The sequence below is a fragment of the Oryzias latipes genome, chromosome 3 (genome assembly GCF_002234675.1).
Source record: "Oryzias latipes chromosome 3, ASM223467v1".
In the NCBI taxonomy this organism is placed as follows: Eukaryota; Metazoa; Chordata; class Actinopteri; order Beloniformes; family Adrianichthyidae; genus Oryzias; species Oryzias latipes.
Genome location: NC_019861.2, coordinates 5,741,772 through 5,767,067, shown reverse-complemented (window position 1 = coordinate 5,767,067; position 25,296 = coordinate 5,741,772). Strand labels below are relative to the sequence as shown.

At 42.5% G+C, this 25,296-nt stretch overlaps 4 protein-coding genes across 4 annotated transcripts; 2 read left to right on the top strand and 2 right to left on the bottom strand.

Moving 5' to 3' along the window:
* Positions 1-712: 712 nt before the first annotated feature.
* Positions 713-2,672, bottom strand: kbtbd13 (kelch repeat and BTB domain containing 13). Its single transcript, XM_004066836.3, has one exon. The coding sequence runs from the start codon at positions 2,290-2,292 to the stop codon at positions 796-798; it is 1,497 nt and encodes a 498-aa protein (XP_004066884.3). The 5' UTR covers positions 2,293-2,672; the 3' UTR covers positions 713-795.
* Positions 2,673-3,525: 853 nt separating this feature from the next.
* rasl12 (RAS like family 12) lies at positions 3,526-9,772 on the top strand. The gene is made up of 5 exons (XM_004066835.4): positions 3,526-3,963; positions 4,647-4,703; positions 5,631-5,704; positions 7,576-7,766; positions 8,708-9,772. The coding sequence occupies exons 1-5, from the start codon at positions 3,882-3,884 to the stop codon at positions 9,045-9,047; spliced, it is 744 nt and encodes a 247-aa protein (XP_004066883.1). The 5' UTR covers positions 3,526-3,881; the 3' UTR covers positions 9,048-9,772.
* Positions 9,773-9,958: 186 nt separating this feature from the next.
* On the bottom strand, positions 9,959-16,801 carry LOC101172640. Its single transcript, XM_004066817.4, has 6 exons — positions 16,714-16,801; positions 15,955-15,996; positions 15,507-15,884; positions 13,393-13,524; positions 10,490-10,580; positions 9,959-10,422 (listed from the first exon to the last, which is right to left on the bottom strand). Exons 2-6 carry the CDS (start codon positions 15,992-15,994, stop codon positions 10,125-10,127), a joined length of 939 nt encoding a protein of 312 aa, XP_004066865.1. The 5' UTR covers positions 15,995-15,996; positions 16,714-16,801; the 3' UTR covers positions 9,959-10,124.
* A 4,884-nt stretch (positions 16,802-21,685) lies between these two features.
* LOC101172392 (cytochrome b-c1 complex subunit Rieske, mitochondrial) lies at positions 21,686-24,022 on the top strand. Its single transcript, XM_004066816.3, has 2 exons — positions 21,686-21,979; positions 22,652-24,022. Exons 1-2 carry the CDS (start codon positions 21,769-21,771, stop codon positions 23,260-23,262), a joined length of 822 nt encoding a protein of 273 aa, XP_004066864.1. The 5' UTR covers positions 21,686-21,768; the 3' UTR covers positions 23,263-24,022.
* The last annotated feature ends 1,274 nt before the right edge of the window (positions 24,023-25,296 follow it).

The following is a 25,296-nucleotide window of genomic DNA, read 5'->3' as shown; positions in this document are numbered from 1 at the left end:
AACTTTCCTTACTTATCATTACATGGATCTTTAAAACACTATCATTTTGCTCTATGTTCCAGAGTAAAGTTCAGGACATCCAGTTTCATTCTGAATTTTCTTTATTAATGTCTTCCATTATCAGAAGAATGCTTCAAGAACATGTTAGAAACACCAAAAACACCATTTTCAGCAGAGCGGGTCTTTAACTTTAAAGAAAAACAAATAAAAGAACTGTGTATCTTCCATCCATCCATCCATCCTAATTATTATGTTAGCAGAACATAATAAAAGCTACTGTAGCTGAGAAAAGAAATCCTCTCTTTCTATATAAAGTTATTTGTTTAAAGCTTGGCCAAGTACAGTATCTTTCAGGAAAATGATTATATTAATTGTCTGATGAAGACTTCAGCAAGGTCCAACACAGTTTACAGTTTAACTGTTTACAGAGATGATCCAGGAATTCACAAACTTTTGTTTCCGGAGATGAAAACAGTCTCTTTTTTTATTCCTTCCATTTTCAGACAGACACTGTAAAGTTCTGAGTTTATTCGTTTCAAACACTTTGCTGTAACCCTTGTGCTATATAGGAACTTTAACATTGGGAGTTGGGTCATCTAGACCCACTAGACAGTGCTCTGAACCTTTTTTCTTCAATGATTTGTGATCTTCACTGGTGTCCATGGATTACATGAAATCTTTCCACCTTTATCCACCTTTGTCATGAGAAGGAGAACACGTTAATGTAAGGGTGGGGTCATCTAAGATAGCACAAGGGTTAAAACCTTAGAGTCCACATTCCTGTATTTTAATTTTTCACACTTTCCACTGAGACAGACCTAATGGAGAAACCTCCAGGATCTGTTCTCTGATTCTTTCTTGCTCATCTTTAGAGCTGGTTTCAGGGCTTAAGATTTGTCTCTTAGCCACATCTGGCCTTTTTCCCACATTAGAGACGGTGGCTTTGGGAAGCCTCAGCTGAAGCGTGTATATGGATCCAATCCTGCCAAAACATTTCATGGTTCTCTTCTGCCTCCACCTACATCCGTCCACAGTGTACTCTGTGGTGACATGTCTGCTGAGGGTGAAGGCAGAGTCTCCTCTGATCACTGCAGTAAAGAGGGAGCTGTACTGACCGGACAGGGCCGTCCACTGCCCCGAGCTCAGGTTGTAGCAATCCATCATGCACAATAGGAAGTCTCCACAGGGCCCGTTTCGCATCACAAACAAGTTATCCCTGTGAGCCACCATGTGAAGGCCATAACTGCTTTGGTGGGTGAGTGTAGTGACCAGCAGCCAATGGTTCAGTTCAGGTGCATACTCAAGGATGTCTGTGGCCCCCTTCCCTCTCCAGAGACAAATGAAGATCCGGGTCATGGCTACGGCATACGGCACAGAGGCAGCAGGGCAATCCAGCGGTGAGGCAAAACTCCAGCTCCCCTCACACTCTCGGAATCGTTCCACAGAAGACAGGAGGGTCTTGTTGTACTCCCCTCCTACAGCGTAGAGGCAACCCTCGTGACCGATCAGGGTGAGATTGTAGCGCAGCTGCTGGGGCCCATGAATGGTGGACCATGAATTGGTTGCAGGGTTGTAACAGTATCCGAGCTCAAGCACCTTCTTACTGACATCATGCACCCCTCCAATAATGTACAGCTTGTTGTTGAGAACCGCCATGCCAGCCATTGTGGTGCTGGTGCTGCGAGGGAGATGTGTGAGGACTTTCCACTCTCCCTCCTCCTCGTCCAGATGAAAAATGTTCCTCTGGATGTCTGGAAGCAGCTCAGAGGATGGGGAGTGGCTGCACACAGCCACATAGCTGCTTGGAAGCAGAGACTCAACGTATTCAAGCAGCTGGCTGGGCAGGGTGAGCAGATCCTCCTTCAGGTCAAAGTGGATGTCTCTGATGAACAAAGCTGACTGGTGGAACAGCTCCCACACGCCATAGGCTGCAGATGTGTGGTACATAAGTAAGCAGTTTTCAGAGTTGATGACACTGATCAAGTGCTTGGTGAGAGCAGGCGCCTGGAGAAAAGCTGTGCATTGGATAGCTTCTGTGATCTGGTCACTGGAGAGCATGGGTCGTTCACAGCGCAGTACCTGCAGCAGAACCATGAAGCCAGGGGCTCCCACACCCTGCAGCTTGATCTCCTGCTGTCTGCACTCCCGCATCCCGGACTGAAACAAGGCTCTAAAAAACTCACAGTTCTCGACCATGCCAGTTTTGTCCACAGTGAAGACGCAGTCATCGATGATGATCTTCAAGTCATTACCCAACTCATGGTCCGAGCCTGAACCGCTGCTGCGTTCCATCCCACCTGCAATCACATTCACGTCAAACAAACCTACCTTTCGTTCCTTCCATGCCTTCTGTCTGGGGTGGACAGCGTCTCTGGATTTGTGCACTAAAAGCTGCCTCTAAACATAGAAGCAAAGCCTGTGGGCCACAGTTCCAGCACATAATGATGACAGGCAGCTTAGGCAGAAAAAAAGGTAACTGGATGACACTTCAGTGCCTGTAAATGTGCCAACTATTTGCTCTTTGTTTGTTGCTGAGAGTTCATGTCAGCTGTTCACTCGCCTGTGTCACATATCAATCATGGCAGCCTTATTTTTAGCACCGTTTGCAGGAGATGTACTGATGCAGAACAATCGGGATGCTCCTTTTTTGTTTTATTGACTTTTCAACCTTAACCAGACACTAATTCTCATTGTTGCTGTTTTCAAAATAAGATCAGAACATTTCTGCACAAAACAAAGAAGAAGTTTGTTGTTTTGAGAAACTTGTTAATTAGTGAGTCCATGCTGTTACAGTGAGTTGTGGTTTTGGCAGACACCATAAGGAGGGGTGAGGCAGACACAGAGTTTATCTGCTATTGGAAAACTATAGCGGGTATTCTTAGATATTATCAGTTGTTATATAAATATATCAGATGAAAATAAGTTGGGTTGTCATCCTAAACAGTCCAAACGTGTTTACAAGTCATCTTACTGGTTGGGAGTCTGACTGAAGTACAAAACGGCTGACAACCCAGGGATTTAAAGTCTCCCTATGACAATAACAAATAAAAATAAAACATTCCCAGTGGTGTTTTATTCATGATTATGACGTTTTTAACCAAAATACCACAACCTAAATGTCTTACAAAACCATATTTCCTGTTTATCTGAAGCCTCTGTGGCCATAATCTCTACTTGGGCGTGGCCATTGGTGCTGAGCTGAGTACCCCCGCACTCGATCCCCCCTATCATATGATGATAGCTGGGTGTTGCATTATTGAGGAGCAAAATTGTAGAGTTCAATTGCACAGCAAATAAAATGAAATGCCTGAAAGAAAGTGACTATTTCCACATAGTTTTTCAAATATAAACATAATCTTTCCTCCTAAATCCCTGACACTTGCCCTTTAGCTACCCCAGTATCCATTTAATTGAACTCCCACGTTCAGGTCCCTGTTACTGCACTCTAAAAAACAAACTGCATCACAGCAGATTATGAGATTACCTCTTTATCTCAATGCAGAGACCTACACTGACTAGCTGTTGTGTGTGTTCAAGGTAACAAACACAACTTATATAAAAACAAGTCAAAGAGGATAGTTTTGCTTGTCTATCTGGATTTAAATCTCCCCTGTGGTGGGAGGTCTTCTTCTGGTGGTTTCGGGGGAGGGCGTGTGAATGTGACTGTCACCCACAGATGAGTTGGATCTGTCTCTGGATGAATGTGAGGAGAGGGATGTCCAAGCCATCAGGAACAAGCAAACATTAGCTGATTGGTGGCAATCGGTTGACATTTAGGCTGGGGGGGGACTCAATCATGGGTCGTCTTTGTGAAGATCTTAGCAGCTGGGAGTGAAGACAAGCGTGAAGAAGAAGAGCCTTCAACAGTTTTGGAGACAGCCATGTCAGGAATACTTGGAAAGGGAAAGCCGGGTGCTGAATGTAACCTGGTCCTGCTGGGAGTGACGGGCTGCGGGAAGTCAGGTCAGATTTTCTGTCCTTCACTGTGGAAAAGACACTCTGTATGAGTGTTCACCATGTTCGATAATAATGTTCATTTGGCAAATTTGAAACAAAACCAAACAGATATTTACACTTTAACCCACTAAATGAATTCCTTTCGAATTTGATTTCTGCTACAGAAATAATGAATAGAAGCAACAAATGTTTAAAAAAAGATTCAACCAAGAAAAGATCTGGAAGCTCATGACGTTCATTAATGTGAGGTCTGTATGAGCTATAAAATGAGGCTGTAGAGACGCAGAGGCTTCTGACACTTTCTGAACTGTGAAAGATGTTAAAAAGACTTTACAAACAACGGTCTTCCTCAGTTGAAAGTTTTTGTGAATCCCGTTATCTTCAGTGCAGTGTATCTGCTGAATACACTGTGGTTTTCACATTTATTCAGGTTTTGATTTTTTATTTCAATTCAAAAATGTTTGATTTTCTTCCAGAATTTTGTTTGTAGTGAAGTGAAGCTCACCAGTGCTTCCAACTGCATAGTGGGGGATTTTTGTGTGGGACTCCCATGAATCCCAGAGTGCTTCCTAAAATGAGTCCCAGCCTAATGTTTATGCAGTGAAGTTTCTCAGGACACTCACTGACCCCGTGTCCTCCATGCTCTGTGTCCTCCGTGCTCCACAGTCTCTCATTTGTCTGTTTTTCAGCTCTCACAGTCAAGTTTCTAACAAAGCGCTTCATCGGCGAATATGACCCATGCCTCGGTAAGACTAACTAACATGTTCAAGTGAAAGGGAGTGGTGTTTGGTGTTTTTGTTGTGAAACATCATGTTTGCACGTCAATTGTCTGGCTTGATCATTTTCTATAAGTGGCATGTCTACAGTGGGGTTGCAGGGTGGAGGGTGGGGGGCATGGCATCCTGACCACCATCCTGACCTGGGACTTTATTGGTAAGAACCATGCTGTGGTTGGTTGGTGGTCAGAGCTTACCCCAGTCTGTTCTTCTCACTGTGCTGCTGGTGTGTTGGGCTGCTGACTAAATAAATGACAGGTGCTTTTTTACAGACAGGCCAAAAGGGAATAAAGTATGGGGACTAAGGACAAACAGAATGTCAAAAACATCTGACTGATCAACTTTGAGAAAGTTAATTTTTTATTTAAAATCCCAGATTGATAAAACCGTCTGACTCATGTGAGAGCCATTTGAGTACATCCATCTTCTACATTTCTGTTGTTTTGTCAAAGCAGATCGTATCTAGAGCAATTTCATCTACTTACCTACCTACCCATCAATCTGTCTGTCTGTCTGTCTATCTATCTATCTATCTATCTATCTATCTATCTATCTATCTATCTATCTATCTATCTATCTATCTATCTATCTATCTATCTATCTATCTATCTATCTATCTATCTATCTATCTATCTATCTATCTATCTATCTATCTATCTATCTATCTATCTATCTATCTATCTATCTATCTATCTATCTATCTATCTATCTATCTATCTATCTATCTATCTATCTATCTATCTATCTATCTATCTATCTATTTATCTATCTATCTTGCTCTCTCTCTTGCTCTCTTTCACTCTCTCGTCCTGTCTGTCTCTCTGTCAGTCCATCCATTAGATGTTCTACGTCTGTTGCATCAGTTTGTGAACGTCTCTGTGTCTTTGGGCCTTTTAGAGGACATCTACACATCAGAGGAGATTGTGGACCAGCAGCTTGTTACAGTCAGAGTCATGGACACCTGTGACCAGGTGAGTCAGCCCATCACAGCTCAGAAGAAAGTTGGTCTCAGAGGCCTGGACACCATAGCAGACTGATAAACACCCATCTGAGGGATTTCTTGCTAAAGCCTGTAACTTGCTCAAAATCTTTAGTTCATCTCTCAAAACTAAGTCTTTATGTCATTGAACATGTCAGTGCCATCAGAATGTCAAGTCCTTGTGTCATTGTCTACGAACAAGACAGTCAAATTACTTAGTCATGTTGTCAATATAACTGTGTACTTTAGAGGGAGGTTCTGATGTAAACTATGGCTAAAGTTTGGATGACAATTATTGTAAAACGTGAGTTAGACATTTTTGTTTGCTTGCAAGAGACTGGACAAGATTCACATTTACACTTTTATTGTTCATATTGTAATTTGTTGACAGACCATGTCATGCCAACATAGAAAAACCCACAGCAAACAGTAACACAAAGGGAAAAAAAAGATAGGACAATATTCTGTCCAACAGTACAGGCAGTGCAGTAGGAATTGGTGTGGTCTTCCTACACCTCTTGTCATTCCTGTATGTTAGGCCACAAATTGTCATCCAGATTTTGAGCAAGTTAGAGGCTTTAGCAAGAAATCCATAGTGTTTTGCTGTTTGTACAAATTGTTTTGAGAAATGCACACACGTATTTGCAAACTTCAATTCTGATCTGAGAATTGTACTAAAGCGACTGAGAAAAACTGTAACATGAAAGCTACACTAAATTCTGCATGTCAAACGATGTCAATAACATCTGAGTAGACCTCGAATTGAGAAAGAGCCCCCTCTGCAGACGAAACCTGGAAAGTGCTCACATTTTTAAACATGGACCACTCACAAAATGCTACTGTACGAAAAGGTTGTTTATTTTTGTCTGTGAGAAAAGGCACCAAAAAAACTCATATTCAGGAAAGACTGGGACAGTTTTCATTGGAATAGAATAAAAAGGTTGAGGTTTTTAAATACAATTAAAAGTTTATTTTATTCCAAGAGAAAAATTCACGTTTATGACAAAAGGGTTTCAGCAGAAGGTAGTTCATAGACAGACCACTGCAGCCACAGTCGGAAGAATTTGGTAAAGCAGGTAGAGTACAGTCCCCAAGACCCCACAAAGCAGTCCAGCTGAAGTGGAGAAATGAGAAAAAAACACTGCTCAGAGCAAACAGGAGGGTCTGGGTCACAGGAAACCAAGAGAAGACATGACAAAAAGAATTTAAACTGAACCAGAAGTCCACTTTTTTAACACTAAACCCAAAGTCTATAAATACAAACCAGCATTTCTGAATACAAACTGCAGATTGGAAGAAGAAAAAAACATAAAGTAGCTAACCAGAGACTTGATCAAATCCTCTCAGTTCATTTCCACCACTGAAGTCAACAAGAGAGGAGCGAATGTGACGATTCCTCAATGAACCACTGGTGACTCATTCAGAAGAGGCCAATTTCTGACTCCCATGATAAAATATCCAACTTTACCAACTGAAACTCATTACAAATGATGCTGTAACCCTAGTGCTATCCTAGGCACTTTAACATTGGGAGTTGGGTCATCTAGACCCCAGAAGACAGTGCGGTAAACCTATTTTCTTTAATGATTTGTGATCTTCACTGGTGTCCATGGATTACATGAATTCCTCTTCACCTTTATTCACCTTTGTCATGGTAGGGAGAACACGACAATGTAAGGATCGGGTCATCTGGACCCCACAGATAGCACAAGGGTTAAGACATAACCACAGAGGCAAACAAACACAGAAATTATCTTTATTAGAAATTTAAAAAGATTAAGCATGGCTAAACAACATGACTGTCTGATTAACTTGCTGCCATGGTGTCTGTGTGTGTGTTTGCGTGTGTGTTTGAGACTTTAGGGGCTGCCAGTGAACTGTGAACGCTACCTGTCTTGGGCCAATGCGTTCCTGGTGGTTTATAGCATCAACAATGTGGAGAGTTTTCATGGCTGCCAGCTGTACCTGCAGATTCTTTCCTCGCACAACAAAACCTTCAGACCACAAACTCCGATCATCTTGCTGGGGAACAAGCTGGACATGGACAGATACAGGCTGGTATCTGTGTGTGTGTGTGTGTGTGTGTGTGGCCAACATCAACACCAAGTCACAGCAAATGTACCAGCCCTCATGAAACACAGGTCACTTTTAAATGAAATGAAAGTTCTGCAGGTTTAGGTGTCCAGTCAAGAGCTGCGAGGCCAAACATCAAAGTTTGTCCTCCTACTTGTAGTGTCTGGTGTTCAGCATTTCCTCTCTGGCCCTTGTGCTATCCTGGGCACTGTAACCCTTGTGCTATCTTAGATGACCCCACCCTTACATTGACGTGTTGTCCCTACCATGACAAAGGTGGATAAAGGTGGAAAGATTTCATGTAAGGGTTAACCCTTGTGCTATCCTAGGCACTTTTACATTGGGAGTTGGGTCATCTAGACCCACTTGTGATCTTCACTGGTATCCATGGATTACATGAAATCTTTCCACCTTTATCTACCTTTGTCATGGTAGGGACAACACATCAATGTAAGGGTGGGGTCATCTAAGATAGCACAAGGGTTAAAGGGAATGCTGCTTTACCGGCATGCCTTTACTCTCCACCACTGGGCCTTCATCTGCAGACTTCAGCAGATGTGTTCAACACACAGTGCCTCAATGTCTGTTTGTTATGAAAGCAACACATTTCCCCTGCTGCACGTTTTATGAGGCACATTTTAATCCCAATGTCTCTGTGATCCTGTTACATTGTTGAACGTGCGCACAACTGTGGGAAAACTCTCCTTTCAAGGATGCAATGTGTCATCAGAGTGGAGGTCAAGCAGGATTCTTATATAGTGTGTGTGTTTTTCAACCCTAAGCTCTACTGGATATTTTCAGGTGTCTTGCCATCGCTTTATAGATGTGTTGGAAGCCATCTTTTCAATCAACACCCAGCTCTTGTTCTTGCTAACGCATCATCAATTTATCATTTTGATTTCAGACATGTTTTGTCTTGCAGGCAGGTGAGTCAGTGCGACGCAGAGGCATTGGCGACCCGTTTCGGCTGTTTGTTCTTCGAATTGTCGGCCTGTCGGGACTTTGAATCTGTGCAGCACGTCTTTTATGAGGCTGTCAGAAGATCCAACAGAGGGACAGAGCGGGGCGGATCGGTCAGGCCCATGTTTGTCGAGGCATTTGTTGAAGACAAAGCCCTCAATCTACCCTCTTTTTTCACCCCATGCTACAAGGAACTTCCTGCTCCTGCCACAGCCAAGCTGGTGACGGTGAAAACGTCCAGAGCCCAGAGCAAGCGCAGGGCCACCACGTTCACTTTGCTCAAGGGCTTCAAGATTTTTTGACACTGATGACTTTGGATGATGGGGGCAGAGGACCAGAGACGTGAGGAGAGCTGCTGCCCAGGAAAATATGTGATTGTCTCACAAATGGGACATGCTTTTGTGTGTCAGATTTGCTGTTGTTGAAAGTGAAAATTTTCATCAAATTTATATATAATTGACTAATGTTTATTTGGCAGAAAAATTACCTTATTAAATATACAATGTTGTTGATTCATTTAAGAAGGAAGAATGAGTTTAAACCTGCTTGACCCTTTGTAGAAAAGCAATTACCCCCTAAATGTATTAGTTGCCTGTGTTATCTTTTACAGCAATGGCAATCCAGCATTTTGTTTTTCTGGTTTTGAACATTTGCTTTGGTGATTTTCGCTCAAAATACATGTTTAAACTCAGAAACGTGCAGGTTTTTCCAGGGTGTACATCTTTTAAGATCTGGTAACAGTAACTATGTTTATATTAGTTGGAATTGATTTATTTTAAGCAATCAAAACAAAAGATACTACAGACTACAAGCAAAATAGATCTATACATAGATATATCCAGAATTAAAACGTTAAAAGTAAAACAGATACATATCCATAAATATTAAGGTTGTTAACGTTATACAGCGTATTCCAAAATATTATGTAAATTGTTATTATTATGTGAAATCCTCATTGCAAATGACAGTCAGTGTGATGTTTAAGTCACTAACCATTAGAGCATATATTAAATGTTATTGAACAAACCTGCCAAGACTTTAATCTGTCATCTGACTCTTTATCAGGAGGATCCTCTGAGGTTTTGTCTGGACAAACATTTGATCAACTCTGGTTTTATCTGAGCACTGAAGTAATGTAACTTTCTCAAAAAAGGAATCCTAATTGTTTTATATTCTCTGAATGGACTGCACGACACTAATGATCAGAAATGAAGCAGTGAGACAAAATGATTTAATGAGGAATTGAAGCATTGAACAACAACAAAAGGTTTGATGTGACGACAAAATAATCAATTCAAATGGAATATATTTACATATTTTTGTTACATTATATGACTTTATATGATCATAATGTGGGGTTTTATCATTTCTCTGTGTTTTCATTCTGTTTTCTCATCATCTCCCTCTTGTTCAAGCACCAGCCTTTCTGTCTGCTCCTCTTCCTTCTGTTTCTCCTCTATGGGATCAGAGTACAGGCAGGAAGTGTTGCCATCCTTCCATGTCACCACGATGCTCCCTGCTTTGAGCTCATCAGTCTCCCTGTTGAATGTGGAAGAGTGTGGCGGTCCGCCATGTGATGGTTTACCATTGTCGCTGATCCCTGAACTGTCTTGCAGCTCTTCATCTTTCTGCCTACGGGCTGCGGCTGCTTTGTATTTTGCTATCTTTTTTCGGCTCCTGTTGGAGGAAAATGTCTAAAGTGATGCTCATTTTTTAGAAGCGTAGAGGTTGTGTGATTCCATACTTGTTTGCCATGGCTCCCATTCCCAGCAGCAGGAATCCAAACAGAAGACAGATGAAGGAAAGTCCCAGCAAGACAAATTTCCACATTGTGGCTGAAACAGAGACATTGCAGCACTCTGGTAAACACACAGCTCACATAAACTCACCAGCCACTTTATTAGGTAAACCTGCCCAACTGCTTGTTAACGCAAATTTCTAAACAGCCAGTCACGTGGCTGCAACTCAATGCATTTAGGGAATTTAGACATGGTCAAGAGGATCTGCTGCAGTTTAAAGCGAGCTTCAGAATGGGGAAGAAAGGTGATTGAAGTGACTTTGAACATGGTATAGTTGTTGGTGCAAGACAGGCTGATCTTAGGTTTTCAGAAGCTGCTGATCTACTGGGATTTTCACCCACAACCATCTCTAGGGTTTACAGAGAATGGTCCAAAAAAAGGGAAAATATCCAGTGAGTGGCAGTTCTGTGTTCCGAAAAGCCTTGTTGATGCCAGAGGTCACAGAAGAATGACCAGACTGGTTCTAGCTGATGGAAAGGCAACAGGAACTCAAATAACCACTGGTTCCAACCGAGGTCTGCAAGAGCATCTCTGAACACACAACACATTCAACCTTGAGGCAGATGGGCTACAGCAGCAGAAAACCACACCATGTCATTTTCATGGCACAATTTGAGCCCCTTAGTACCAATTGAGCATGGTTCCAAGACCACAACCTACATGCTGACCATGTCCATCCCTCTATGACCACAGTGTACCATCTTCTGATGCCTACTTCCAGCAGGATAAGGCGCCATGTCATGAAGCTGGAACCATGTCAGACTGGTTTCTTGAACATTACAATGAGTTCACTGGACTCAAATGACCTCCACAGTCACCAGATCTCAACTCAATAGAGGGATGTGGAGGAACGGGAGATTGGCATCATGGATCTGCAGCCAACAAATCTGCAGCAACTGTGTGATGCTGTCATGTCAATGTGGACCAAACTCTCTGAGGAATGTTTCCAGTACCTTGTTGAATCTACACCACCAAGAATTAAGGCAGTTCTGAAGGCAAAAGGGGGTCCAACTCAGTACTAGCATGGTGTACCTAATAAAGTGTCAGTTAGTGTAGTTTGTTGCTCTCTGGCTTATTAAAAACAAATTCCCCCACAACAAAGAGTTGACAGAAATAAAAAATTTGGGGGGCTTAAAATGTCATTTAAGCCTTTTGATTAAATCCACAAAAAAAAATATTATATGTTAGTGTGATTTCGTACTTTTTTTTTCACACTAAAGTTAGTTTAAGATGGCAAAATATTGAAACCTTATTTACCCACTGCCTCAAATTTGATCCACACATTTTTAATTAAAATGGTCTGACTGGATTATTAAAAAAATAATATCTCAAATGCTGCAGTCTTTCAATACAGCAAGTAGTCATTGAAGAAAAGAATGATAACAGATGAGTTATTCTCACTATAAAGTTTTTAAAATTTCTCAGACAAAGCTATTTTGGAATGACCAGGAAAACCCCTCCACTGCCCCTGGTGGAATGATGATCCACCACAGAGCAGATAACAGAGACAACGTTCAATGGGTTTTTAAGAAAAGTTTGGATCATGCTAATGAGTCAGGGCATCAAAAATGCCTTTGTCAATATGATACCAGTGGTTATGTGGGCTTCTTTGCACATTCAAAGCAAAGAAGACAGAAGAGGTCAAGAATCAGCTGACAGCCATAAAGTTCAGCCCCTTCTTATGACAGACGACAAATGCTAAGGCCGTAGTCCAAGCAGTGTCTGTGGGACACGCTGGCAGCCTCTTCATCTCTGCAAGAACATTCCAACTTGGTTTCTACTGTAGTTGAATCTCCTCCATGACCTTAGACTGGTCCTAGGTTGCAAATATTGATGCTTCCACAGTTGAACTGCATTTTCCTACATTCCATATGATATTTGTGAAGGGCAACTTCCAGTCTGAAAACAATCTTATGTTAAGCGTCATGGTTCCATCATGTTAAGCTGGATCAAAATGAGGAAAATGACATGCTAAGCAGTTGTATTTTCCCTCTTTACCCACAATTCCATAGCAAAACATATGCAGCTGATTCCAAGTTGAAACATTTGACACAATCTGCTGAAAGCGCTCCTGCTACTGTTCTCGGCCGTGGACCTCGCCTCTGGCTTGTCTCGCGCTCCCAGTTCCATCTGGATGAAGCTCACCTGCTGGACTATTCAAGCATGTAGTTGTAAAGTTAGATGGGTAATTCTTCTCTTAGAGTTCCGGGACATCATCTGTCACTCAAGGATCCCTCCTTTTTGTGGACATCCCTTATGCCCCCCCCCCCCCCCCCCCCCCAAAAAATCAGCTTTTTTAGGAGTTTTTTATGACTGATTTCATGCTCTTATACAATTACTGGTATAAGGCCATTGAGACAAATATTGTTGTAATATTGGGCTATATAAATAAATAAATAAATTTGAATAGAATTAAATTAAAGTGTGGAAAGATCTTTAATACATATACTGAAGGCTTTTTTCAAGGTCTTAGTTTTAAGTTCAGTCTCTTACACACAGAGAATCCATCTGTTACTGTGACTATTTTGAAAATGCTTTGCTCTGTAAATGAGATTGGCTTTCTGTGGTTTGACTGTAAAAAAGAAATGTGTTGAATATTTTAAACTTTTACTCTCACAGAAATCTTTACTTTTGAAAGACTTTTTTTTTAATTTTCAACCATTTTTGCTCTTTTTTGGACTAGTAGCAGGTATCAGATTTGAAACATTCTTATTTATTTGTTTGAATAACATTCCTCTTTAGAAATCAGATTTTCTGTTGTGTTCCATCGAGCCTCATGCCGTGTTTCTGTAGCAAACAAAAGATTATTATTTACTTCCTCTGGAAAGTATCTAGCAGCAGTACTCACAGTCCTCTTTACGGTAAAACCAGCGGAGAAATTGTCGTTGCTCCTCAGTCATGCCCCCCCTCTTGTCTGTCACCTCCTCCACATCCTCCTCATAGTCACTTTGGTGCGGGTCATTAGATGCCCTCCGAAGTCCTGAGGAGGAGCAGACAGTGTCTCAAGTCCTGTCACAACAACCCCCCTATGTAATAGAGGGGCTGCATTAAAGTAGGAAACATCAAACATCATAGTTTGCCAGAAATGTGAACTTAAATTATTAAAAAAACAAATGCAGAGTTAAAAAAATTATTTTGGTTCAAGTATTTGTTTGTTTTTTTAAGCATTTTTTAAAAAGAAAAGTAAAAAAAAAGTTGGTTAATGTCACCGTACTAGTTGCCTAAAGAGACACAGATAAACAAAGACGAGAGGTGAGGAGTGAGTTTAAGACAGGAATGTCTTTAGGACAAGAGTGACATCAGGACAGGAGTGACTTTGGTCAGGAATAAAATATCTATAGGACAGGAGTGACATTAGGACAGGAGTGTCTTCCGGACAGGAGTGACTTTGGTACAGGAATAAAATATCTATAGGACAGGAGTGACCTTAAGACAGGAGTGTATCTAGGACAGGAGTGATTTGAGTTCATGAGTGACTTTAGGACAACAGGGATTTTAGGACAGGAGTGACATTAATACATTATTGACTTTTGGACAGGAGTGACTTTCTAACAGGAGTGTCTTTAGGAAAGGAGTGTATTTAGCACAGGAATTAATTAAGGCCATGAGTGACTTTATGACTGTAGTATCTTTAGGGCAGGAGTGTCTATAGGATAGGAGTGACTTTTTGACAAGGGTGACTTTTGGACAAGGGTGACGTTTGGACAGGGGTGACTTTAGAAAAGGAGTGACTTTAGGGCATTAGTAACATTAAACATAAGTTACATTAGGACAGGAGTGACAGTAAAACAGGACAGGACTGACTTGAGGACAGATGCAACAGTAGAACAGGATGACAGAGGACAGGAATTTTTTAAAGACAGGACAAGAGTGTTTTTAGGACATGAGTGACTTTAACACAGGAGTGATGGTTGAAAAGATTGAAGAAATTATCCGGGCACCAGAGTTTGGAACCAATTAAAGCTTATGGATGGAATTTGGTCAGAGACTGAACAGGTGGGATTTGCAGTAGTCTGTAAGGGATGTGAGAAACATGTGAGCCAGAACAGCTGATGTGGAGGAGGTAAAAAGATGGTATTGGTGTAGTCATACTCAGACAGTGTAAGAGAGGACCAATCAGGGAAGGCTCCAGTACAGACAATCAGCCCAAGGGGCTGCTGTGAAGATTGAGCAAAAAAGCTTTAGGGATTCTTTAAAAGAAGTCAAAAAGAAACAGAGAGGATTATTTCAACATCCAACTTAATGTTGTAACACTGAGCCAGCGAGCGGCAGCATAAAATGATGACTTTAGTTTTATTGAATAACCAATAAAAAAAGGGATTTTCCCTTTAAAGGAATTTCTCCAGACACTTATCAGACTGATGTCACTAAAGATAGCGGTGGACATCCCTCCACTCAAAATGGACACAGTCACTACATGGTGTCAGATGTGGGATGTCGGTGACGTTGGTTTGAGAAACGTTTAATTGACTTTTTATTCTTAATTTTGAGAAATACTTGTTTAAACTGATCTCTGATTTCAAAGTTTCAGTTGCTGGAGAGATTCACCTCATGAAATCCTGAAGGGGGCCTGACTGATGCCTAGATCAGCCTGAGATGTCATGTGACCCAGAAATATAGTTAGAGATGGTTATCTGTGCCCCGTCAGAGTATGATGACCTATAACAAAGCAAACTGAATGCATTTAAGACTGAACTGTCCGCATTTTTAAAGGAATCGTCCCAAAGCTGATCTCAAATCTAAAACTGGAAACGAGGACTGAAAACATAATTTAGCCAACAGGGATGTAAGACTGAGGCCCAAAAGGTACGCTGTGCAGCAGCAACACAAGGTCAAACACAAAATGGTGATTTAGATAAACAAAAAGAGATAGATAAAGATCATAAAATATGACATTTAGATCAGAACCAATTAAACCAAGCATTTCTGGAACAAATGTTTCCATAATGTTCCTGGACTTACTGAGTCTTTCCTTACAGAAGTCCTCCTCATCCAGAGATTTCCACATTGAGAGTTTGCCCTGCTGCGAGAGGATCACCTGCTGGCCACTGGCAGTCAGCAGCAGCGAGGTTTTTCTACTAATCAGCCTGCCTTTGTGACAGTCCCACTCTAATCCAGCTGGATCCGGACCACGACAGGGCCGCATCTGCACTACATCATCACTCCACCGAGTGTACAAACATCTGGACGTAGCTGCAGACATCAGCATGCTCTGGTTGACCCACAGCCACTGCTGAGACTCCGAGTCCGGGCTGCACCTCTTCAGCTGGACTTCTCTCGTGCCTGAATCCTCCAGACACAGACTGTGCTCGCTGCTGTAGATCATGAATGCTCGTCCTCCTGAACAGTATACACCACGTTATCGGCATGTAACGGACCTCTCATAGATGCTTTTGACTCAGAAGTTTACCTGACAGCAGGAAGGACATCAGGATCCAGGCAGGACGCATGTCTGCAGAGACGACAGAGCTGCTGTTGTTACTCACATCAGGACATCAACCCGACTGACTTAGTGGTCAGAAGTTTACAACCTAAGTTTAACATCAGCGGCTTACAGTCAATCCTCTGAGCTCTACGGCCATTGATCAAATAAACGTTCTGTTATCCAAGCACTGCATCCATCAGACCACAGCATTCCTTTCCCAGGAAACAGATTTACTATCAAAGTATCTAATGCACATCCAAAGTTTTTATTATTCCTTCCTCCCTTTGAAATGTGGCTGTTTTCTGGTTCATTTCTTCCTCTGTTCTTCATGTCTATGAAGATGTTTAGTTTGGATGTATTTAAACGTAACAAAAAGGGGCTGTGCCAGTCATGCACAAGTAAAAACCAAAAACAGTATTCCTTAATAAAACCTATTCCTATGTCGGAGTAATTCTACTTTACCTTAGCGACACTAGCAGCCCCAGCCGGTGAGCTGTTTTCATGTGATCAGTCTTTATGTGATGATCTCATGGTGTGTCTCCAGCTTTTAACTATGGAGGTTTTTGACACACTTTACACCAAAACACAAGAGTAGACCAGCTTTGTTTGGAAAGAAGAAAATGCTATCAGAAAACCACCATTGTGCAGGAGGTAGTGACGGGGTCGGTGCTCTGTCTGTCAATTTTAGCTTCTTCATCAGCTGAAAGCAGCAGCTAATATGAATCCCAGCTCAGGTTTACTTACTTTGGCTGTGCGTCTGTCCCAGGAGAGGAGGAGGACTGCAACTGTTCACAGAGGTCTGGGACAGAAACCTTTCAAAGTTCAGAGGGAGGAGCTTGTGCTGGAGGTTCAGATGTTTTGAACCGCTGAAAGTTCTACTTGATAAAATGAAAGTAAAGCTGCTTTGTGAACTCCAGCTTCTGCTTATTGCTTGATTTATTCAGGAATTCCTGCCGTCTCTGTGATTCTGAGTTTTTAAGGACTTCAATGATCCCCAACAAGCCTTGTTTATGGGACGTGTTGGTACTGATACAGGTGAAGACGCCGGAACCTCATAAAAAGCTGAAAATGAGGCTGATTGTGCCCGTAATCTTTACGCACAAAGCATAAAGCTCCGCTCACAGAGAAATAGACGGCAGGTCATTGACCTCGCTGGGCGCTTGCTGTTTGGACAGCGCCACGCTCACCTTGGCTAGTCTGTTTGCAAAGGTGCGTGACTCATCGGTCAAAAAGCTTGAATGCTCGTTAAAAGCTTTTATCACTATGGCAAAGGTGTGGAGGCACCCAGCCAGGCAGGCGAGGAGACCTTCACCTGTGCTCTGCAGGGCTCATGCAATCTGCTGTCGGAGCAACGGACACCTCAAAACTTCTGTATCCCAGGTTTCCTTAATGCACCATAAGCTCCAGAATGAACAGAGATCAATGAGGGGGAGGCATGAGGGGAAAAGGCAGGACCATATTAGAACATTTCTTACCTTATCGTTGTCGTTTTATGACCACAAATGTTTAATGTGGAAGCAAGTGCAACAACAGTTCCAGTCCACCAAAATTCATAAAAAAAGACTAACTGAAGCTGGACAAATGCTTGAACTCAGGTGAGGCTCGGTAAAGGAAACATGAATAAAACTGAGGCCAATAAAATGGAGTGTTCAGTAACTACACTTAAATGGATTTCTGTCAGAGGTCACGTACAGGTTGACTGCAATCCTGGTCTGGATCCAGACTTTGTCCCACAAAGACCTCAACCAGGATCCTAAATGGTGAAGCTGTTTCAAAATATGCAGACTTTCAGGTTCAGCACAGAACAGCTGCGTGCACGTCATGAAAATGCAGGTGACACTATTCAGTCAACCAAACAGGTTGTAAATGTTAGACCTACAGCGGAGTTAGAGGCAGGTTAGTCTTCAACCACGGGAAACAGAGTATCTAAGAACTGCAACATTTTTTGGAGAAAGTTCAGGCACCAGACCAAAATGTTTCCAGATATCAAATAGCTCCACTTTGGCAAAGAATTTGCATCGTGTCAGCCAATAAGGCAGCTTTGGCCCGTGTCGTATTGATGATGTCATCAGCAGGTGGAGTCCAAAACATGGAGGAGCCGATTGTTGCAAGATGTTTCCTCGTTTGTGGTGTTTTTTTTGTAGTTTCTTATTTGTATCAAGACAGTAATAAAAATGTTCCTGTCACTGTATTCTTATGTTTAAATATGTATTTGTTTGATGCTTATAATTTTTTATTCTTAAATTTTTTGCATTTTTGACTCTTTTTTTTAGTACTCTAAAGCACCAGAAGATGGTCATCCTAAAACTGTTGGATGAACTGAAAACTTTCATTTCAAAGAAAGAAAATGACATTCACGCATGTGAACAGGTTTTACTTCTGTAGGGGATTTGCAAGCACAGATGAAGTTGTGCTTTTGCAGTTTGTCTTTGGGAAACAAGATTTTCAGCAGTAAAAATGTTTTGCAAACTTCCAAAAACATTTTCTACCTTGACAAGAAAACAATTCAGGTCTGCACACACACATACATCTACACACACACACACACACACACATTTTCTACATATGTCCTACAGACACAAACACGAGTTAGAACAGGGGTCGGGAACCTATGGCTCGCGAGCCATATATGGCTCTTTTGATGGTCACATGTGGCTCGCAGACAAATCTTTAATTATAGTTTTTTTTTTTTCATTAGACCAGTCCTTCTCGGGCGCGATGCGATGCCAGAGGCGCGCAGTAGTAGCAGTGCTTAGAGAGAGAAATCTGCGCCAGCGCTATCAGTTACTATTATATATTATTTCACAGAGTTTGTACCAGCTGGAAACCTGTGAATTGCCGTGCCTAAAACTACGCGCTCCCGTCTCTGAGAAAGAGTGCGCAGATGCGGGGACGGGATGTGTGAGGGAGAAAGCAGAGGGTGGGGGTGAGGGGTTGTGGGGACAGGCAGCAGGTGAATCGCGCAGGGATTGTAAAAACGTAAAACCCGTTGCCCGTCACTCACTGCAGCGTGTGAGTATATGTTTGGCTCCCCGTCTGCATGTGAGCAGTCTGTCTCACATCTACAGAACATTCAGACTACGATCACGTTTAAAGTCTCAACGCCTGAACGAAGCAGAAACTCACCACGTATCAACCAGACTAGACCATCAGCAAAACTACCACGAGAAATACTCATTTATTAGCAACAGAATAACAATGTTATTAAAAAGAATCCACAGACTTATTGTACTTTAAAAATGTTGAAATTAAATCAAATGCACACATTCACTTGTATATTTAGTTTTAAACAAATTGTCGCGGACTGAGTTGGATGGCTGTTGGGCCGCGTTAAAAGTTCTGGAGTTCATTGAACGCGTCAAGCAGAGATCTGATTGGCCCTCAGTTCTGTCGCTCAGCCTGTTGTTAGGTAGTTTGGACCAATGGGGTTCAGCTATAGGCCGAATAAGGGAAATGGGAGGGCTGCAGCGGGAGCAGGTGAATATAAAGTTGGGAGAAGCGCTCTCGTGTCGGCGGGAGAGATTCAGGAGTTGCTGAATTAATTGAACGGCGTTTGTTGCGGTCTGCAGTAACCAGAATTAAGAACCTTAAAAGAGGTTACGTCTCCGTGCCTCAGTGTGGGAAAGGGACACTACATTATTGTATGGCTCTTTCGAAATTACATTTCAAAATATGTGGCATTTATGGCTCTCTTGGCCAAAAAGGTTCCCGACCCCTGAGTTAGAACCTCAGACCTTTGAGAGACATCTGTAGCCTGAAAAGGTTCTGTGGATCTTTTAAGGAGCTGTAATACCAGAACATCTCAGTGGTATCAGGAAAAAAATGCACAGATTCATCTTCTCAACTGTTTCCTTTCATTTGAATTCAGGTTTACAAAATTATCAAATGTCTTCATTTATTTTGGGATTGTTCTCAGAAAACAAAAGATGATGCAAACGTTCGTCTGTTCAGGCAGAGAAACAATAAATAAAATATTTTGGAGAAACTAAAGTTCAAAATCAGCTGTTCTTTACTTTGAGTAGATTTGTTACATTTTTGGTGAATTGTGAAAACAATAATTCCAAAACATTTCTTAACCCTTGTGCTATCTTAGATGAGCTCACCCTTACATTGACGTGTTCTCCCTACCATGACAAAGGTGGATAAAGGTGGAAAGATTTCATGTAATCCATGGACACCAGTGAAGATCACAAACCATTGAAGAAAAAAGGTTCAGAGCACTGTCTAGTGGGTCTAGATGACCCAACTCCCAATGTCAAAGTGTCTCTAATAGCACAAGGGTCAAATTGAGATGGCTGAACTCATTTACTCTGAACAAAAACCCCTTCTGGTTTATTATTCCCAGGCCTGTTTTGTTTCAAAATTGCTGGTTAAATGATCAGATTATCACCAGCAAGTTATGATATTTATTTTTTCCCCCATACACACACCTTTATGGAATAACAGAAATGTTCTGTCTAGAAAGTCTTTGTTTCTGGAAACTTAGAAAAAGCTATTTGGACAAGCTGTCATTTAATGGACAAACATGGGAACTTGCTAAACCGTGAGACCTTTACTTCAAAATGTAAACTGCTTTTCTCATTAAAAGAATAGAACATGGTAATTAAAAGCATTCTAGGTCCTACAAAAAAATTGGCTCAACAAAAATTGATACGTTTTAGAAATGAGACAGCTCAGCGTGGAAGAATTCAGTTAGCAAAGGGAAGGGAAACTGGGATGAAATAACAGTAGACAGGTTAGACACAGTCCATGCTTCATTTATTCCCATATATACAGATGGATCTAAAGACCCAGACACAATGAGAACTGTTTTTTTCTTTCTGTATCCCTACATTGGGAAAATATGTTGGAATTAAGATGTCAAAGGATCTTTCAGTTTTTGCAGTTGAAATGTTGGCAATATGGTATAGTTTACAATGGTTAGAACAGAATAGAGTTGGAGATGGTATAATTTGTTCAGACTCATTGTCAGCTTTGATGTCTCTGAAGTCTTATTCTTCTGATAGCAGATCAGATATATTGTTTGAAATTTGTGAGTTTGTACAGGTTGGAAAATTGAAAATAAACAGAAGATTTATGTGGGTACCAGCACATAGGGGGTGGAGGGAAATGAAATGGGTGATTTTCTGGCAAAAAGGGCATTGAAACAGGGTATAGAGATGAAAATTCCATTAGGTAGAATGGAAATTAGGGCAATTATTAGGAGGCGTATTATGGAAGAATGGCAGAAACAATGGGAAAGGGAGAGGAAAGGAAGACATCTATTTAGTATTCAAGACAAAGTAGGGAGAGGTATGAATGTCAGAGTAAACGCCAAAGATCATGGCATAATATCACGGTTGAGGATGGGACACACTGGTTTAAATAATACATTGCATCTGATAGGGAAACACCCAACTGGTTTGTGTGAGTGTGGGAAAAGGGAAGAGTCAGTGGAGCACGTTCTGTCATTGTGAACTGTATGGGGAAGAAAGACGACAGCTGGAAAGCAGAGTTGGTTGATAGAGGGTGAACAGCTGAGTTTAAAGAAGCTTTTGGGAGGGGAGGAGAATTTAAGTGGTGTTATTATAGATTTTTTAAAGAAGGACCAGGTTATTGCGTGGAATTTTGGGGTGATTTTGCACCCACAATCCAACACAGTAGGTGGCGGTAATGCACCTTCACGTTGGTGCCTCCCGCCAATAAAACCACAAGAAGAAGAAGTAATGAACACCACGTAACTACGTCATTACGTAAAGTTCCTGCGCGCAGTACGTGGACGAGCCCGACAAGGTCGTTTTCTGTGGCGGCGTTTTAAAGATGATGTCGCTGGCTGCCCGGTCAGGGGCCTTCTCCCCGTACCTGCAGGCGACAGCCTTCACGGTGGCGGGGCCGCTAAAGGCGCTGGTCCCCGGGGTGGTTCTAAAAACGGATAAGGTGCTGCTGGACACGAAGAAGCCGTTCCTGTGCCGCGAGTCGCTGCGCGGTCAAAGCCCGCTGACTGGGCCTGCGGTGACGGTTAGCATCAACGGTGAGCACGATGTTCGCCAACCGGGCGGGTTTCCTCCGTGTGGTGTCTTTTAACGGCAGGCATCTGTGAATGGCTGCGTTTTGGTGCTTCCGGGGACAAAAGACGAGTCTCCGTCGTTCGGTGTGAACGACAGACTGTCCCCGGTTTTAAGCTAGCCGGTGGCTAGCATGACTCCTCCTCTGACGTCAGCGCCTCCAGCACGGAGCTCTACCCAGGACTCTGGTCCCCAATGCCGGCGACAGCAGGCGGCACTGGGTCGCTCTCTGCTTCCAGAGTATGGTGGGACGTACGGCTGATCGACCCGCTCCTCTCTCCGGGTGAAGAGAGCGATCCAGCGCCGCCTAATTATAATGTAGTCGTGATTCGGGGACCAGAGGTCGGGCAGGAGCTCCGTGTCGGAGTCGCTGCCCGCTATCGCTCTTTATTCTGAAATATTAAAGACACGGATTGAAGTTTGCTTGAAAAGAAACGTTCAGTAAACTGCTGACGATGTTAAAGTTTAAGGTCATTTGCTAAAGAGTAGCTAAAGGATTTTAGCACCTTTAACTGTAGTTGAGGATTTCAGAATGCACTTGATGGTAAATGTTTGGGTGATGGATCCAAAGTTGTGTTGTTTGTCACTTATTTTTGCTCCAGTGTTGCCACTCAAACTGCTGCTGTTTGTCTTTGCAGGCAGGGCAGGAGTCCGGTTTGCTCACACAGACATCAAGGTGCCAGACTTCTCTGACTACCGGCGCCCGGAGGTGCTAGACCCCCACAAGCCGTCGACGGAGAGCAGCGAGTCCAGGAGAGCCTTCTCGTACCTGCTGACCGGGGCCACAGCTGTGGTGAGCGTTTACGCTGCCAAGACGGTGGTCACTCAGTTTGTTTCCTCCATGAGTGCCTCCGCTGACGTCCTGGCCATGTCCAAAATTGAAATCAAGCTGAGCGACATCCCAGAAGGCAAGAACATGACCTTCAAGTGGCGCGGTAAGCCTCTGTTTGTGCGGCATCGCACCGAGAAGGAGATTTCAGCAGAAGAGGCCGTCAGCCTGGCAGAGCTGCGAGATCCTCAGGAAGACAAGGACCGGGTCATCAAGCCCAAGTGGGTCATCGTCATCGGCGTCTGCACGCACCTGGGCTGCGTGCCCATCTCCAACGCGGGAGACTACGGAGGCTACTACTGTCCATGTCACGGCTCGCACTACGACGCCTCGGGTCGCATCAGGAAAGGTCCCGCCCCCCTCAACCTGGAGGTGCCCTACTATGAGTTCCCAGATGACGACACGGTGGTGGTTGGATGAACAGGCTGCGGTGGAAAAGCCGCGCTCACGTGTGGAGGCATTTATGTTGACAGAAGGTTTTCGGTTTTGTCGGGTCTTCATTCAGACGCCACAGCACATCTACTAACGCTTGTTCTTCCTCTCTGGTCCCTTTATGCTCGCGGTTCAGACACGCAGGCCTGCGGGAGCTGATGTCTGTCGTACATTTCAGCCTGATATGAAGAACATTTATGGTTCCACCTCCTCTTCTGATATGTGGAACAAGAGCCTCCTCATCTTCATAGTCTGTGTTCAGCTGTGGTGAATAAAGATTTCTATTTTATTTGACCTGATCTCAAAGCTTCATTTTTGTGTTTATTTTTATGTAAGTGGAGAGCGACCTGCAGACGGCTGCCCCTCTCAGTTATTTAAAACATAAGAGCATCACGATCTGCTAACATCCACACAACAAAGATGATTATTTTCCTGGATTTTTCTTGTGTTCCTCAGTTTTTGTTCATCTTCATAGCAGCAGTTGTGTTTTCTGGGGGTTTGATCTGCAGAAGCGGGACGACACCAGTCAGGCCTGTGGGGTTGGGGGGAACGACTGCACAAGGAAAAGTATGGAATCAGCATAAGCAAGGGTTTGACCTGTGACCTTTGTGACAGTTTAGACTCCTACCATCTTGTTAAAATAATCAGGAATGTCAAAAATGTCAAGTGACAGGAAGTTCACTGTATACATTTCTGCCAAATGAATGCTTTAAATGTTTGAATAAAACCAATGCCTGAAGTCTTGAAATCCCACTCTAATCATCTCTTGATCTATTTTCTAAGTGGTCTTGTAACCCTAGTACTATCCTAGGCACTTTAACATTGGGAGTTGGGTCATCTAGACCCACTAGACAGTGCTCTGAAGCACAAGTGATTTGATCTTGTGGAACGTTGGAAACGCCTCAGCTCAGCGACATCTAGTGGATAACCAATATTTTCCAAAAACCTAATAAAATGGAAATTTTCATGTGTTTTAGTGTCCTTTGACTTCCTAGATTGAAGTAGATGCAAGTTTTTATTTTTTATGAAAAGGCATTTTATTCTAACTAAACTGTATTCATGTGGGAAAGCAGGAGCATTAAGGTGGAATGCTGACTTGCATTTTAAACGTAGTGTCGTAAATATTACTGATAATTGCAAATGAGTGACCATAAGCACATCCTAAAATTATTTAGTCTCCACTAAACCCACTTACAGATCGCCAATAAACAGGTCAAGAATTTCCATGTTAAAACAGAGTAACCCTTGTGCTATCTTAGATGACCCCACGTGTTCTCCCCACCATGATAAAGGTGGAAAGATTTCATGTAATCCATGGACACCAGTGAAGATCACAAATCATGGAAGGAAAAAAGGTTCAGGGCACTAGTGGGTCTAGATGACCCAACATCAAAGTGCCTAGGAAAGCACAAGGGTCAATTGATTTTGTTTACTATTTTTTTTTTTTTAGTTTTTCAAACCAAGGATGTCCCATTGAGATTAAAAATCTCTTTTTCAAATGAGCCCTAGGGTGAAGATGGAATCATTCATACACACCAAATCACCGCTAAACCTCCTAAAACTGATTCAAATGTTCACAAACCTCATTTCCAATTTTTGGAGCAGTTTTAAACTTGCCTGGAGGAACCAGTTCCTTCAACTTCAAGTCCTTTTGGAGATTGTTCCACATTATTAGTGCAAAATTCTGAAATTCTGAGTTTTTTTTCAGTCCGGTCTATTTTAGCTCAGCCACAAGATGCTGAAATGTCAGAAACATTTTTTTCTACATCTCCTTGCTCTGCAGGATCCTGAGTTATCCATTTCAGTACCGATCCATGGAGCCACTTCAGCTGTTCAGCTTCTGAACCCACTTAATCGCCTTTTGGGGGTCACATGGTTGCTGGAGCCTATCCCAGGCCGCGTGGAGGCGGTCTGTGAAACCCCAGTCAGACCAAAATCCCAGAACGTTTGAACAGAGGGAGCGTTTACTTTTGGACACATCTTTTTAGGTTTGGTCATGAAAGTCTAGAATACATATGAGGT

Coding starts and splice junctions, on each gene's coding strand:
- kbtbd13 (XM_004066836.3), bottom strand. CDS start 2,292: ATGGAACGCAGCAGCGGTTCAGGCTCGGACCATGAGTTGGGTAATGAC.
- rasl12 (XM_004066835.4), top strand. CDS start 3,882: ATGTCAGGAATACTTGGAAAGGGAAAGCCGGGTGCTGAATGTAACCTG. Junction 4,704..5,630: donor CGAATATGACCCATGCCTCG/GTAAGACTAACT, acceptor TGGGCCTTTTAG/AGGACATCTACACATCAGAG. Junction 7,767..8,707: donor CTGGACATGGACAGATACAG/GCTGGTATCTGT, acceptor TTTGTCTTGCAG/GCAGGTGAGTCAGTGCGACG.
- LOC101172640 (XM_004066817.4), bottom strand. CDS start 15,994: ATGCGTCCTGCCTGGATCCTGATGTCCTTCCTGCTGTCAG. Junction 13,525..15,506: donor CTTCTGTAAGGAAAGACTCA/GTAAGTCCAGGA, acceptor GCTCCTCCTCAG/GACTTCGGAGGGCATCTAAT. Junction 10,581..13,392: donor GTTTTACCGTAAAGAGGACT/GTGAGTACTGCT, acceptor TCTCTGTTTCAG/CCACAATGTGGAAATTTGTC.
- LOC101172392 (XM_004066816.3), top strand. CDS start 21,769: ATGATGTCGCTGGCTGCCCGGTCAGGGGCCTTCTCCCCGTACCTGCAG. Junction 21,980..22,651: donor GGTGACGGTTAGCATCAACG/GTGAGCACGATG, acceptor TTGTCTTTGCAG/GCAGGGCAGGAGTCCGGTTT.